The 13,055-nt window shown below is 47.8% G+C and overlaps 1 protein-coding gene across 7 annotated transcripts in view; it reads left to right on the forward strand.

Annotated features, from left to right (window-relative positions):
* Positions 1 to 13,055, forward strand: part of LOC121293715 (caskin-2-like) — a 296,419-nt gene that overhangs the window by 120,897 nt on the left and 162,467 nt on the right. The window contains exon 1 of one of the 7 annotated variants that reach the window (XM_041216915.1): positions 10,012 to 10,487. The exons of the other annotated variants lie outside the window; for them this stretch is intronic. Within the exon in view, the coding sequence (XP_041072849.1) occupies positions 10,457 to 10,487 (31 nt within the window). The 5' untranslated portion in view covers positions 10,012 to 10,456. Of the gene's footprint in view, positions 1 to 10,011; positions 10,488 to 13,055 lie in introns of those variants that run through there. 7 annotated transcript variants of the gene reach the window in all.

The following is a 13,055-nucleotide window of genomic DNA, read 5'->3' on the forward strand; positions in this document are numbered from 1 at the left end:
GGCTGGAAATAAAAACAGGAGGAGTGTGAGATATGCTTCAGGTCTGTGAAGGGAAAGGACAGGCTAATGTTCCAAGCAGAGACCCTTCACCAGGACCCCATGCCCAGAGGGGTCAGAGGGCAGCTGAGCAAACTGTGACCCACATTACCCTCCGTGCCCTCAGGTCAAAGGGAAGGCAGGTGATCTGCACCACACACATGCATCATCCTGGGCTCAAGGGACAGACAGGTTTCCTGCACCCTCTTTCTCCCTATCCCCCCCTCATTGCACACAATCCTGGGGTCAAGGGGCGGCAGGTGACCTGTGATCTGTGCCACACACTGTAATGCGAGCAACTTCAAACTATGGGGAAAAGGTGTCAGAAGGGCAATTTTCCATGTCAGATTTCTCCCCACCGGTAACCAGAGAGACCCCCTCCCAAACTCATTTCATTTTGGATACCTGTACGTCAAGGGGACTTCCAGCCAATCAGTCAAGGCTGGAGTTAGATCCATGCCCAAGAGGTGAAATGGCTGTATATCTAATCCACTGCCCCTCCCTCTCCTCTCCTCAAACACAGAATCCAAAGGTGGAAAAAGACTTCTAAGTTTAGGAAGGAATAAGAAACAAAGTCAGAGGAGAAATAACCATAATATCAATGAAATAGAGAAGAGCGAAAGATTGTAATGGAAGGAGAGGTTGGGGGTTAAAGGTGAGAGAGGGGGTAAGCATCAAATGCGCTTCTTGTGTCCTGTATACCAGACAGCAGGAGGTGGGTGAAGTGAGATATGGGTCAGTGTATAAAGCAGGGACATACTGTCTTCCTCAGTGGCTTCAGTGATTCCAGTTACCATGGCCTCAGTGATAGCTGTGCCAATAATACTGAGCACTGCCTCCACCAATAAGGTGAGGACATGCAGCCGTGTTTGTTTCCCTTGTTCGTTGTTGCTGTGTCTTGTTATGGGACTTCATCCTCCGAGAGAGAGGGAAGTGTGTCAGTGAATGTGTTGCAATGTAGGTGATGTGCCTGTCAGAGCTGAATAATTGGAAATATGCAGAAACTGAGATGTGGCTTTGAAGCTTGCTGAAGTGGTAACTGTGAAGGTGAGGTGGAGCATTTGAATGTTAGGCATGAGCCTGATTGTTGGAGCTTGCTGTTGGGTGGGGGTGTGGTGCATTGAGCAGTGTGTGAGGGCGATGGTGTGGTTGGTGGGAGATTCCATCACTTGACTGCTTGTGTGAGGTCATTGAACTTTTTCCGGTGCTACATCCAGGTCCTCAAGGCCAGACTCCTGACATTGGCTCTGTGGCTATTTGTTCCTCCTGCCTTCATCACGTATGTCTGTAGGGCCTGCTTGGCCCCCGCAATAAGATGATCTCTCTCCTGCTTTCCACCTCCTGCACTAAGGCCACCAAGTGCTGCATCTGAGAATCTAATGCAGAATTTTACATTTCCCCATTGACGGGTGTGTAGACAGGGAGTGACCATAAAATTCCTTGGATGGTCTTCCCACCAGGTTCCCGCTCGCCCCAACCTCTCCACAATTTTACGCTGGGTCGGGTGATGCCTAGCCCTTGTCTTAATTGAGGCCCTTCAGTGGCCAATTATTGACCTGCCCAGCCTCAATTTTCAGGCTGGCGGGAAGAGTTCAGGGTAGGGAGGAAGCCCAAATATTAACCCTGTTCAGGCCTAGGTTGGGAAGGGCAGTAGTGGATGGGGGGTGGGGGGGGGGGCCTCCATCAACAACCTCCTTTTAACACTGGGCTACCCCTCAAAAGCCATCAGGGAGCTCCCTCCCCCCAACCTGGCCTCTCCACCGACACCCCTACCCCCTCTGTCCACCCCTCCAGGCCTCATCTGCTCTCCCAGCCCTGAGACCCCCAAAGCTTACCTGGCCCTATACTCCTGGAACTTGGACTCTGGGACTGCTTGCAGTCCCAGTTCTATCCATTGCAACTCCTGGTGCTGTAGGGACTAGGGAGCTGCTGGCCAGTCAGATTTCCTCCCAACTGAGGGCGGGAGTCCTGCCTCCAGTCCTAGAAATGACATTTTAATTTGATTTGTTAAGTTTCCTTTGAAAGTCTTTTGTTTTTTTGTCACCCTTTAAGGAGCTTTCAATTAGCTCATTAGTGTATATTTGTTCATTTGTTTTTCAGAAGAGCGTATAAATGGGGTATAGCTGGGACACTGGATTGAGTGGAGGGAGAGCTATGAGACTGAACGAGTCAATAAAATCTCTCAGTAAAGAAAAGCTCTGTGTCTTGGTTTCAGCTTCATCAGCAGGTGTGGATCCTATAAACAGTACAGCATAAAACATAGGGTGTAATGGTGAATCTATATAAAACCTTACAGAGACTACGTTTGGAGTATTGTATATAGTTTGTGTGTTTCAATGATAGGAAGGCTGTTGAGGCAATGGGAGGGAATGGCACAGATTCACTGGGATCTTGCCTAGTCTGAGGAAGTCAAAAAACAAACTTAAGACTTGAAAAATTGGAGCTGCTTTTTTCAGAGCAGAGGAAGATTCAGAGATACTTAATAGAGATGGTTAACATTTTGAAGGGATATAACAGAGTGGATAGAAACATTTTGGTTTCCAGTGGTTGAGGAGACATAGATTTAAATGTAAGAGCTAAGACAAAGAGGAGAAGAGAGCTGTGAGGCTGTGAATGAACAATGGGAGTTAGTGATGGAAGTGTTGCCATTGAAGAATCGGTTTGATAGATAACTGAAGGAAATTGGAGAGAAAGGAATAAGGGAAACAGGTTGGACACATAAGATTAGATTGCATGGGATTAACTGCTCGCTGGGAGGCTGAATGCCAGCACAAACTAATCAGGCCAATGATTTGCTTTGTTTCCCTGTGAGTAGCTGGTTCGGGAGCTTTTAACTGGAGCTGGTATTCTGCCCCTCCCCCTCCTCTACCTCCGCCCAGTTATCAAATGCGACAAAGAATTTTCTTGGTTAACCCCCACTGCAATGACTGGTTTGCAAATGTTGGGGGGGTGGGGGATGTGGGGTGGGGGGGCGGGGAGTGGGGATTGCTTGCACTTATTTAAATCTAAGGCCTGTCACTTTACAAACGCTGTTTGCTTTTCAATGTGGTAAAAGTTGGCGTGACTGCGGGGGTGGGGGGGGGGGGGGGGGGGGTGGGGGGTGTGTGGGCGGGGGGGTTGTGCTGTGCTCAGGCTGTTGTGCACTCATAATTCCAAGAATCCCACGCTCAGACTACAATCTGCACCCAATTCCAGAGAGAAATGCCTGGAATCTTGGCCCAGACTGCCAGATACATTCCAGCCATGCCTCTCTAGCACAGTGAAAGGGACGAACAGATTACAGCTTCTGGCAAGGGGTGGCGCCGAGTTTTCCTGCAGGGCTGGGTTTTTACCCATCTCCGATGACCTGCTGGGTGAGTTCAGAGAGATGGCACCTACATGGGGCACATGCATAGTTGCCCAAAAGGCACAAACATGGTTTTGTTTTTAAGCCTGCACTCTGCCAGGGAAAGGGTCCCCATCCCATGTGATCCCAGAAATCATCCAGGTAGGCAGGTTCAAAGTGGCAGCCCGATCACAGGGGACTTGGGGGAGGGGGTAATAGCCATCTTCTTTTGCCATCAGAGGCGATATCAGATGAACTACCTGCTCTTGAATGCCACCGTGGGCACAGGCTTTGAGTCATGTCCTGCCTCTAATGATGAGCTTGCAGTGGAGGCACTGAGGAAGCTAAACAGACCGGAAGGTGTGTGGCCTGGAGGGGGACTTGCAGGTGGTGATGTTCCCATGCGTCTGCTGACCTTGTCCTTCTAGGGGGTGGAGGTCACGGGTTTGGAAGGTGCTGTTGAAGGAGGTTTGGGGAGTTGCTGAGGTGCATTCTGTCGGTAGTTCTTTGTGAAACAAGGAGTTGTTGGATCTGCAGGAGGAATTTATCTATTATTTAGTGCTGTCCAGTACACCAACCACATGTGGTTAATTGCCCTTTTCTGATTGGATTAAAAAATGTAATGGACATTGTCATGTGATCTTAATATTAACATTTGGATGGCATATGCTGTGAACTTGAAGACTTCTTTATGTTTGTTGATAACTAACAGGAAAGGTACAATGTGAGTGTGTGTTATTTTGTTGTGAGAGCTTTACTGTGTTAGTTATTGCTTATTGGTTATCTGCTAAAACGGTTTGGAACATGGTGAAAACCGGCAGGTCTTCAGCACCACTATGGAGCTGCTGTAGTGTGGAGAGGGGAGCGGTGATCAGGACAAGCACCATCAATTGGAATATCTGCTCTGGGCCAGCAGCAGAATGGAAACCAAACCAATAATGAGTGGCTCCAACAGAACGAGGGCAAGTGGCATCCAACGATCTTCTGGCTAAAGAGTGGGAGTTGGGGAATGTGCCTGGATGGAGAGTCGAGAGAGGGGGTTTCTGGGCAGAGAGCTGAGAGAGGGGCTTCTGGATGGAGAGCTGAGAGAGGGGGTTTCTGGACGGAGAGCTGAGTGAGGGGGTTTCTGGATGGAGAGCTGAGAGAGGGGATTCTGGACGGAGAGCTGAGAGAGGAGGTTTCTGGGCTGAGAGGGGGAGTTTCTGGATGGAGAGCTGAGAGGGGGTTCTGGACAGAGAGCTGAGAGAGGGGGTTTTGGATGGAGAGCTGAGAGAGGGGGATTCTGGATGGAGAGCTGAGTGAGGGGATTTCTGGATGGAGAGCTGAGAGAGGGGATTCTGGACGGAGAGCTGAGAGAGGAGGTTTCTGGGCTGAGAGGGGGAGTTTCTGGATGGAGAGCTGAGAGGGGGTTCTGGACAGAGAGCTGAGAGAGGGGGTTTTGGACGGAGAGCTGAGAGAGGGGGATTCTGGATGGAGAGCTGAGAGAGGGGGTTTCTGGACGGAAAGCTGAGAGAGGAGGTTTCTGGATGGAGAGTTGAGAGAGGGAGTTCTGGACGGAGAGCTGAGAGAGGGGGTTTCTGGACGGAGAGCTGAGAGAGGGGGGTTCTGGACGGAGAGCTGAGAGAGGGGGTTCTGGACGGATAGCTGAGAGAGGGGGTTTCTGGACAGAGAGCTGAGAGAGAGAGTTTCTGGATGGAGAGCTGAGAGAGGGGGTTTCTGGACAGAGAGCTGAGAGAGGGTGTTCTGGATAGAGAGCTGAGAGAGGGGGTTTCTGGACGGAGAGCTGAGAGAGGGGGTTTCTGGACAGAGAGCTGAGAGAGAGAGTTTCTGGATGGAGAGCTGAGAGAGGGGGTTTCTGGATGGAGAGCTAAGAGAGGGGGTTCTGGACGGAGAGCTGAGTGAGGTGATTTCTGGATGGAGAGCTGAGAGAGGGGGTTCTGGAAGGAGAGCTGGGATGGGGGTTCTGGACGGAGGGCTGGGATGAGGGTGGGCCTGGATGGAGAGCAGTGGGGAATGGTTGGTGGTCTGGTGAGTCTCACTGTGAGATTGAACATTCTCAGTCATCACTCTAATGGTGACATTATAGCGTGGCTACCAACTGCTGGACACAGATCCAGAAATAGCTCGAATGTGAAAATTAACACTGGAATTCCAAATGCTGTGAAAGAGACTGCAAAGTTTAGCATGGCATGTTGTTCGATGTTTGAATAAATATATACATGCAATACGTTACCTGTAAGCTATTTTCATAGCATCATCGAAAGGTTAGAGCACAGACGGAGGCCACTCAGCCCAACATATCCATGCTGGCTCTCTGCAAGAACATTTCACCTAGTGCCACCCACCTACCTTTTCCCCATAGCCCTGCAACTTTTTCCTCTTTAGTTAATGATCCAACACTCTTTTGAAAGCCACAATTGAATTGGCCTCAACCATACTCATAGACAGCACATTCCTGATCCTAACCACTCACTGCATGAAAAATGCTTTCCTCATGTCATCACTGTTTCTTTTCCTAACCACTTTATATCGTTGTCCTCTGGTTCTTGATAGTTCTGCCAATTGGAACAATTTCTCTATCTACTCTGTCCAGATCCCTCATGATTTTGAATACCTCCATCAAATCTCCTCTCAACCTTCTCTTCTCCAAGGAGAACAGCACCAGCTTCTCCTATCTCTCTACATGACTCGACATAAATTTTTAAAATGTGGCCAAAGCAGTGTTGCTTTAGTCAAGTTTGAAGGTGGCTCTATTAGCACTGAATCAAAAGAAGAAATAGCATTAATAATATCTGCACATTGGCTCCAGAGCTTCACCCTTGGGCCCCTCTCATTTGTCAAAACCAGACACAGGATTAGCACTTAGCTCCCAGTTGTCAACTGTGGTTCAGTGGGTATCACTCATGCCTCTGAGTCAGAGGTGGTGGATTCAAATCCCACTCCAGAGACCTAAGCACAAATACTGAGGCTGAGATTCCAGTGCAGTACTGTGGCAGGGCTGCACTGTCAGAGGTGCTGCCTTTTGGAAGAGATGTTAAACTGAGCTCTCTCAGGTGGATGTAAAAGATCTATTTTGAAAAAGAGCAGCGGAATTACCTCTGGTGTCCTCCCAACATTGATCCTTCAATCAACATCACTAAAACAGATTATCACGTTGGTGCTGGTGGAGCTTCCTGCATACAATTAGGTTGCCACGTTTCCTACATTGCACCAGTGACAATGCTTCAAAGTACTTCATTGGCTGTGAAGCATTCATTGGAATGTCCTGAGGTCATGTGGAAGGCGCTATATAAATGCAGGTATTTCTTTTTCTAGTTATAGGGAGATGACCAGCAATGTTCCCTGTCCTCTGTTAAGTCAACCTCTGTTAGTCGAGGAGGTGTTAGATGGATGTGGAAAGGTGGGCGGATACACTTTGCTTCTACTTCCCTGGGTTAGGGAGAGGGAAAGAAAATTAGCTCAGGTTCCTGCTCCTGACCAGAGATTGTTCTGGAAAGTGGGTGAGGTGATTTTGGATGGACTATGAAAAGCGTTGACTGTTAGCCCCTCAGTGATTGTGTACCTCAAAGACATTCACTCTCTCAGCTCAGTGTTTAGGTGCCAAGGAGCTGACATCATTTATGGAACTGTACAGAGTTCAGGGGGGGATTTTGAGTCCAAGCAAGTTTTTCTTTGTCAATTTTCTTCCCTTTTCTTCAGCCTGCCTTTCATTGACTTACTGACGGAAGGAGAGATGAATTAAGATTAAGGGACAGAAGGTTAAGATATATGTTTTACCAGATGAAAACCCATTGGGCCTGAAAACTTACAGGAGGCCCTTTCCTGGGATGAATGCCGAGGCAGCCCATCTGTGAACTGACCTTGCTGGAGTTTGTCACATCAAGAGAAAGAAGCCTTTGGCCTTTAAGGGGGACGTCAGGGGCATCCCCCAGCAGAAGAGGCTACTTTCCCCAATGTAACTGGTCAGCTGGGCATTCCCCTCCTCCTCCTCCTCCTCCCTCTCCATCTACCCAAAAACTAAGGAGTTTCCCCACACCTGCCCTCTGGAAAGCTGCTTGTTTTTCAATATTGAACATATTTCAGACCAGCTCCAGGCTGAGGCCCAGGCCTGAAACTCCCAATTGGGTGGAGGGGGGTCGCGGAGATCAGGGAATTATTGCTGGAAGTACAGGCAGACAGCAGCCCCAAGACCTGACTGAGGGCAGGAGCTTGTGGATTCAAACCAGCCTCACTACCTCTGCATCACTAAGAGATGATGGCGGCTCTGCCATTTACAATGCCTGGTGACAGCTCTGCTGTCAGGCAGGGACTTTGATTACATGGCCCCAATGGAAGTTACAGTTGTCCCAGTGGACTTGGGCTCCAGTTTTGGCAGAAGTCCACTAGAATGACCAATGATAGTCAGCGGAGAAGGTTATTGGACTGGCAAGCTATACACTGGCATAATCTGAGGGCTTAGGTAATAGAAGTTGGACGTGATTGATAGCACCCATGGCATAAAGCCACTCAGCTAATTAATTCAGATTGACAAATTCTATGGGGAGGCAGTGGTGTCTCAGTATTTTTACAAATGCTGTATAAAATTGGATGAGATTGATGAGAATCCTCGGGCAGGAAACCCTTCAACTGAAGAAAAGCTATTGTTTGAGCTCTCCACTGGCTTAAGGCTCCATCCATTATAGTTTGAACCCTGGGCTGTGCTAAGATAGATGATTTGAGTTGGGGCGGTACTGGCAGTGCTATAGTCACTGTAATGCTTCAGGTGGGGGAGGGGAACCAGTATCAGCCAGGAGATGGTCCTCCTGATTACCATCCCGCCTGATTCCTATCTTCCCCTGATTGCTGCGTCCCCCCAGTTGCTGTTCACTGACACTTAATCGAAAATATAGATCTGTGAGAATGGATTGGTTTTGTTTTGATATTTCGTCCCCATAGTTGAAGAGCTTAAACGGCTGAGCTTATTAGTTCATTTGTCGCACCATTCATCAATTCCCTCATTCCGTCCCTTGCGCCGTCACCCATAATGTCCCTTGTTCCATCCATTGTTACGTCCCTCTGTACAGCCCTTGTTCTGTCCTTCATTACGTTTCTTGTTACACCCCTCTGTACATCCCTAGTTACCTCTTCAGTTATGTACCTTGTTACATCCCTTGGTACACCCTTCGTTCTGTCCCTCTTACGTCCCTCATTACATTCCTCGTTACACAACTCCAACTACCTCATTACCTCCCTTGATACCTCCCTCATTACTCCAATCATCAACCCCCTCATTACCTGCCACGTTACCCACTCATTGCCCAACCCTTGTTGACAATCACTTGATCCCAGCTCAGGTGTATTGAACTCCAGGTCTCCATGGTCTCACCCCAGCTTACCTTTACCACCTCCTCCAGCCCTAGGTTGCAATTTGCTCCCTCTTCCTGAAGTGAGGCACAAAGGTATGTTGGCAGGAAGACAAAGGTGGCAGTCATTTTGTGGGCAGCATGATCCCAAGAGCTGAATGACCGGTCGAAATGTATCACTGCTGTTGGTCACGTGAACAATATCAGCCAAGACTCTGGGAGAATTCCCCTGCTCTTCTTAGGGTAATATCATTGTGGGGGGCTGGGGGCTGGGGGGGATATTGGACAGAGAGTGGGTAACTCCCAGCAATCAGAAGGCCACAGCAGGGACAGGGCCTGCTCTTAACAGTGCACTTGCCTTTGGACACAATTTAAGAGAAGGAGAGAGCAGAATCTAAAAAGAGAAACTTTGACATCTGACAGTAGATTTAAAAAGTTGTGCTAAGAGAGCTTGGGGACTGTGTCTGAAGGAGCGGGAGAGATGAAGAAGGAATAAATTAAGTTGCAGCACAAACGAGTGATTCAGCCTTCTGTCATGCCCGGCTGGAGTTTTGAAATGGTCTTACAAGAGAGAATCGAGTTAAAAACATTTTCTTAAAAACCTGTAAAGACGGTCCCGTGCAAGTTTTCTCTCTGAATGAAGAGGCTGGTTGTTCTTCAAGCTCCACCTTTATCATTTTTATTCAACAGATCTGACAGCTCCGTGGAATTGCCATGTGTGAGCAGTGTTTAATTAGCCCTCTCACACACTGTTAATCAATGTTATCTGGAAGAGGCGTGGTGGGGGGGAGGGAGGACGAGCGGCACTGTTTTGAACAAAGTGACCTTATCAAGAGTCACAATTTAGCTGTGGGCTAGTCTTGGCAGCTAGGAGGCACCGGGCGCTTTGAAAGTGCAGCTCCTTTACTTTGAAGGCGACAGCTAAGCCGAGTGTTGACACTTGTCCTTTGGTGTCTTGAGCCTCTCCCTCTCCCGTGTGAGCTGGCTCCCCTCCGTCAGGGACTTGGCACCTCAGAGACCCATCAATCGCACGGAGGCAGCAGAGACAAGAAGGGGAGATTGGCAGCCCAGAGAGGACGGTTGCTGGTAACTGGTGCTTTGTACAGGACGCATAAGCAAACAGTCACGTCAAAGGATTCATTCTTGAAGACTTGTTAAAGAAGTGGCTTTTACTCGGGCATGAAACAAGCCCTCAAACCTTTTGGCAAAAATGTTTTGACCCCAAGGAACGTGGATTTCTGCGAACGTGGACACGTTGATGTGTAACGACGGTTCAGTGTGTTTTCTTTTAAGCGGCAGGGAATTTCAGAGTTTCTGAGGGAGGAAGGTGAGCTGTGTCAGCCCAGCAGTGGTGAGTGCTTTTCTTGCTCCCCTTTCTGGAGCTTAGGCGAAGAGGGAGGAAAGTGAAATTCCGACAGCACGTCCGAGCGTGACTGGGTTCTGAATCTACTTGTCACTGCAGAGCAAGCTTCCCTTTCAAATTCCCTCTGAGAAAACACTTTGCTCAGAAAGAAAAAGTGGGGAAAGGAAGCCAGGTGCAGACTGGAAGCTGCTGCTCCCTGGAGGCTGTAGGGAGACGGAGGACAAAACAGAGAAGGATGGTCGGACAGGCATTTCTCTGAGGAGGAGGGTTCAATGGGCGCTATCAGATTAGGGGCTCATCAAGCAAGGCCTGGAAGCTAACGCGATCAGAATTGACAGTTGAAGAAGCCGCTTTTTGCTATTAATTCTCAAGAAAGTTCAGCAAACAGCCATGGGTCAGACAAGTTCCTGCACTCAGACAGGTTGGTGTGGCTTAACCCTTGACACCTGTGTTGACTGATATACGAGCTGGGTCCCTTTCTCTACATTGCGTCTTCATTCTTTTCGTACAATTAGAGGGAAACTCTGATTTGTGCTGGTGCCACTGGTGCCCACTGCCTGTGGACATCTTGTCTATCAGATATTGAGGGCGAGGTGGGTGGGTAGGGCAATTGATAGGACTCCACATCACAGCTGAGCTTTGTTTGATGTCCACAGGTGGGCATTTTCCAGTAGAGTTCATTGGACAATAACCAGGAGCAACAACATTGGCATCCTATTTGAAAAAATACTGAGGACCAATTCTAGCAGCTCCTATTACCACAGCACGGACAGGCACTATGAGTTAGGAACTGAATGACATAATGTGTAGCTAATGTCTGAGGGACAGACTGGGAATAAAACCTAAAGCTCAGGTGGTACATTTGCCATCTAAAGTCATTGGAGAAAGTATTTCATTGTAAGTAACTTGCTTTGGAGTGATGAAATGTGCCAGGGTGTGGCAAGTGACCACGACGCTGTGGGGAGCTACTGGCAGGAGCCTTGCCACTTCTACAGTGTGGAAAGTCAGGCAGAAGTCAGGCATGGGCTGCTCAACCTTGGAACTTCAATCCCCACTCCACACAAACCCCATTGTGGTGCTAAGAGGGTGCAGCATCTATTCAGAGTAACCTTTTACTGACACTGTTTTAACACTGTTTCTGTAAGTCTGATATACCTGTGGCTCAGTGAGTAGCACTCTAGCCTCCCAGTTGGAGGCTGCACTGCTGGAGGTGCCATCAATATAGTAAATCTCATAAGGCACTTCACAAAGGTGTCATCACAAAAATTAGCAGCGAGCCACATAAGGAGATATTAGGATATGTGACCAAAAGCTTTGTTGAAGGAGTGAACTTTTTCACCTCCATAGTCAGGCGAACCAGTGTAGGGGCCCTAGTGCTGAGACCAGCACAGGTCAAGGGCGGAATCCTGTGACCAGCATGAAAGATGTGAAAGGACTTGCATTTATATAGCACAGTTATGACCTCAGAATGTCCCAAATGCTGTAGAACCAATTATCTACTTTTCTAAACTGTTGGATTGCAGCCAATTTTCACACAGCAAGATCCCACAAAGAACAAAAGATAATAGCCAGATTGTTTGTTTGTGTGATGTTGGTTGAGAGGTAAATATTGACCAGGTCACTGGGAGGTGTCGGGGGTAATAACTCCTTTGCTCTTCTTGGAATTATTGTCATGGGATCTTTGACATACATCAAGAGGGCAGACTTAGTGTAATGTTATCTGTGACTGATTTCTTTAGCCAATCATGCATTTACTCACTGAGCAAGTGAACTCAGGAGTGGGACTTGAACCCACAATCTTTTAACTGAGAGGCTAAAGTACTATTCACTGGGCCACAGTTATAACAGACTTACAGAAACAATGTTAAAACAGTGTCAGTGAGTAAAAGATGACTCGAAATGGATAAAACCGCGCAAGTAGATGTACACATACACACACGCACGCACACACTCACACACACAGGGTGACTGATGTGGCATGTGGAACGCTACTTAACCAAACAGGAAACCACTGACTGACACAGGGCACTTAGTACTTGGCTAGATTCTGCTTATTAAGAGTGTGTTCAGTTGGTTTCTATTAAACAGCTGTTTCACTCCTTTGAAAGAGGTCAAGCATTCAAATGCATTCCCGTTTCCCATTCGGACAGCTTCTGTAGACAGCGAGGGAACTGTCATTGCCCTTGGGGGATCCAAGCCGACAGCAACAATACTGCGGTAGGCCTCAGCATCCCTGCATCTTGGAGGATGTGCAGCATCTCCCACAAACAGCTGAGAGATAAATGACCAGATCACATTTTTTTATTGATATTGGTTGTATCTACTCTGTCAAACTCCTTTATCATTTTAAGCACCTTCATTCAATCATCCCACAATCTTCTACAATCGAGGGAATAAAATTTAATGCAACTGATCCTCATAGTTTAACCCTTTAAGCCCTGATATTGTGCTATTATTTTCTACATTTTATACATTTATCTTTGACAGGAAATCATGCTCTTTGTCAGCAAACTGACCATTAGAAAAAAATAACTTGTACTTCAATAGCGCCATTCACAGCCGCAGGATATCACTGGGCACTTTACAGACAATGTAGTGCTTTTGAAGAACAAAAATAAAACTACCTGGAAAAACTCAGAGAGGGATACAATTGACGTTTCGAGTCTGTATGACCCTTCATCAGAACTAAGACATATAGAAATGAGATGAAATATAAGCTGGTAGAAGGGAGTGGGACAGGAGAGCTCAATAGGGGGCCAGTGATAGGTGGAGGCTAAGAAGAGACTGCCAAAGATGTCATAGACAAAAGGACAAAGGAGTGTTGACGGTGGTGATATTATCTAAAGGATGTGCCAATGGGGACATTAAGGGAAGCAAGCTAGTGGCAGATGGCCCTAGTGGGGGTGGGGTGGGGTGGGGGGAAGGGATCAAAATGGGCTAAAAGGTGGAGATGAAACAATAGATCGAAATAAATTTAAAAATAGGAGGG

The sequence above is a fragment of the Carcharodon carcharias genome, chromosome 22, assembly GCF_017639515.1.
Source record: "Carcharodon carcharias isolate sCarCar2 chromosome 22, sCarCar2.pri, whole genome shotgun sequence".
NCBI classification, from domain to species: Eukaryota; Metazoa; Chordata; class Chondrichthyes; order Lamniformes; family Lamnidae; genus Carcharodon; species Carcharodon carcharias.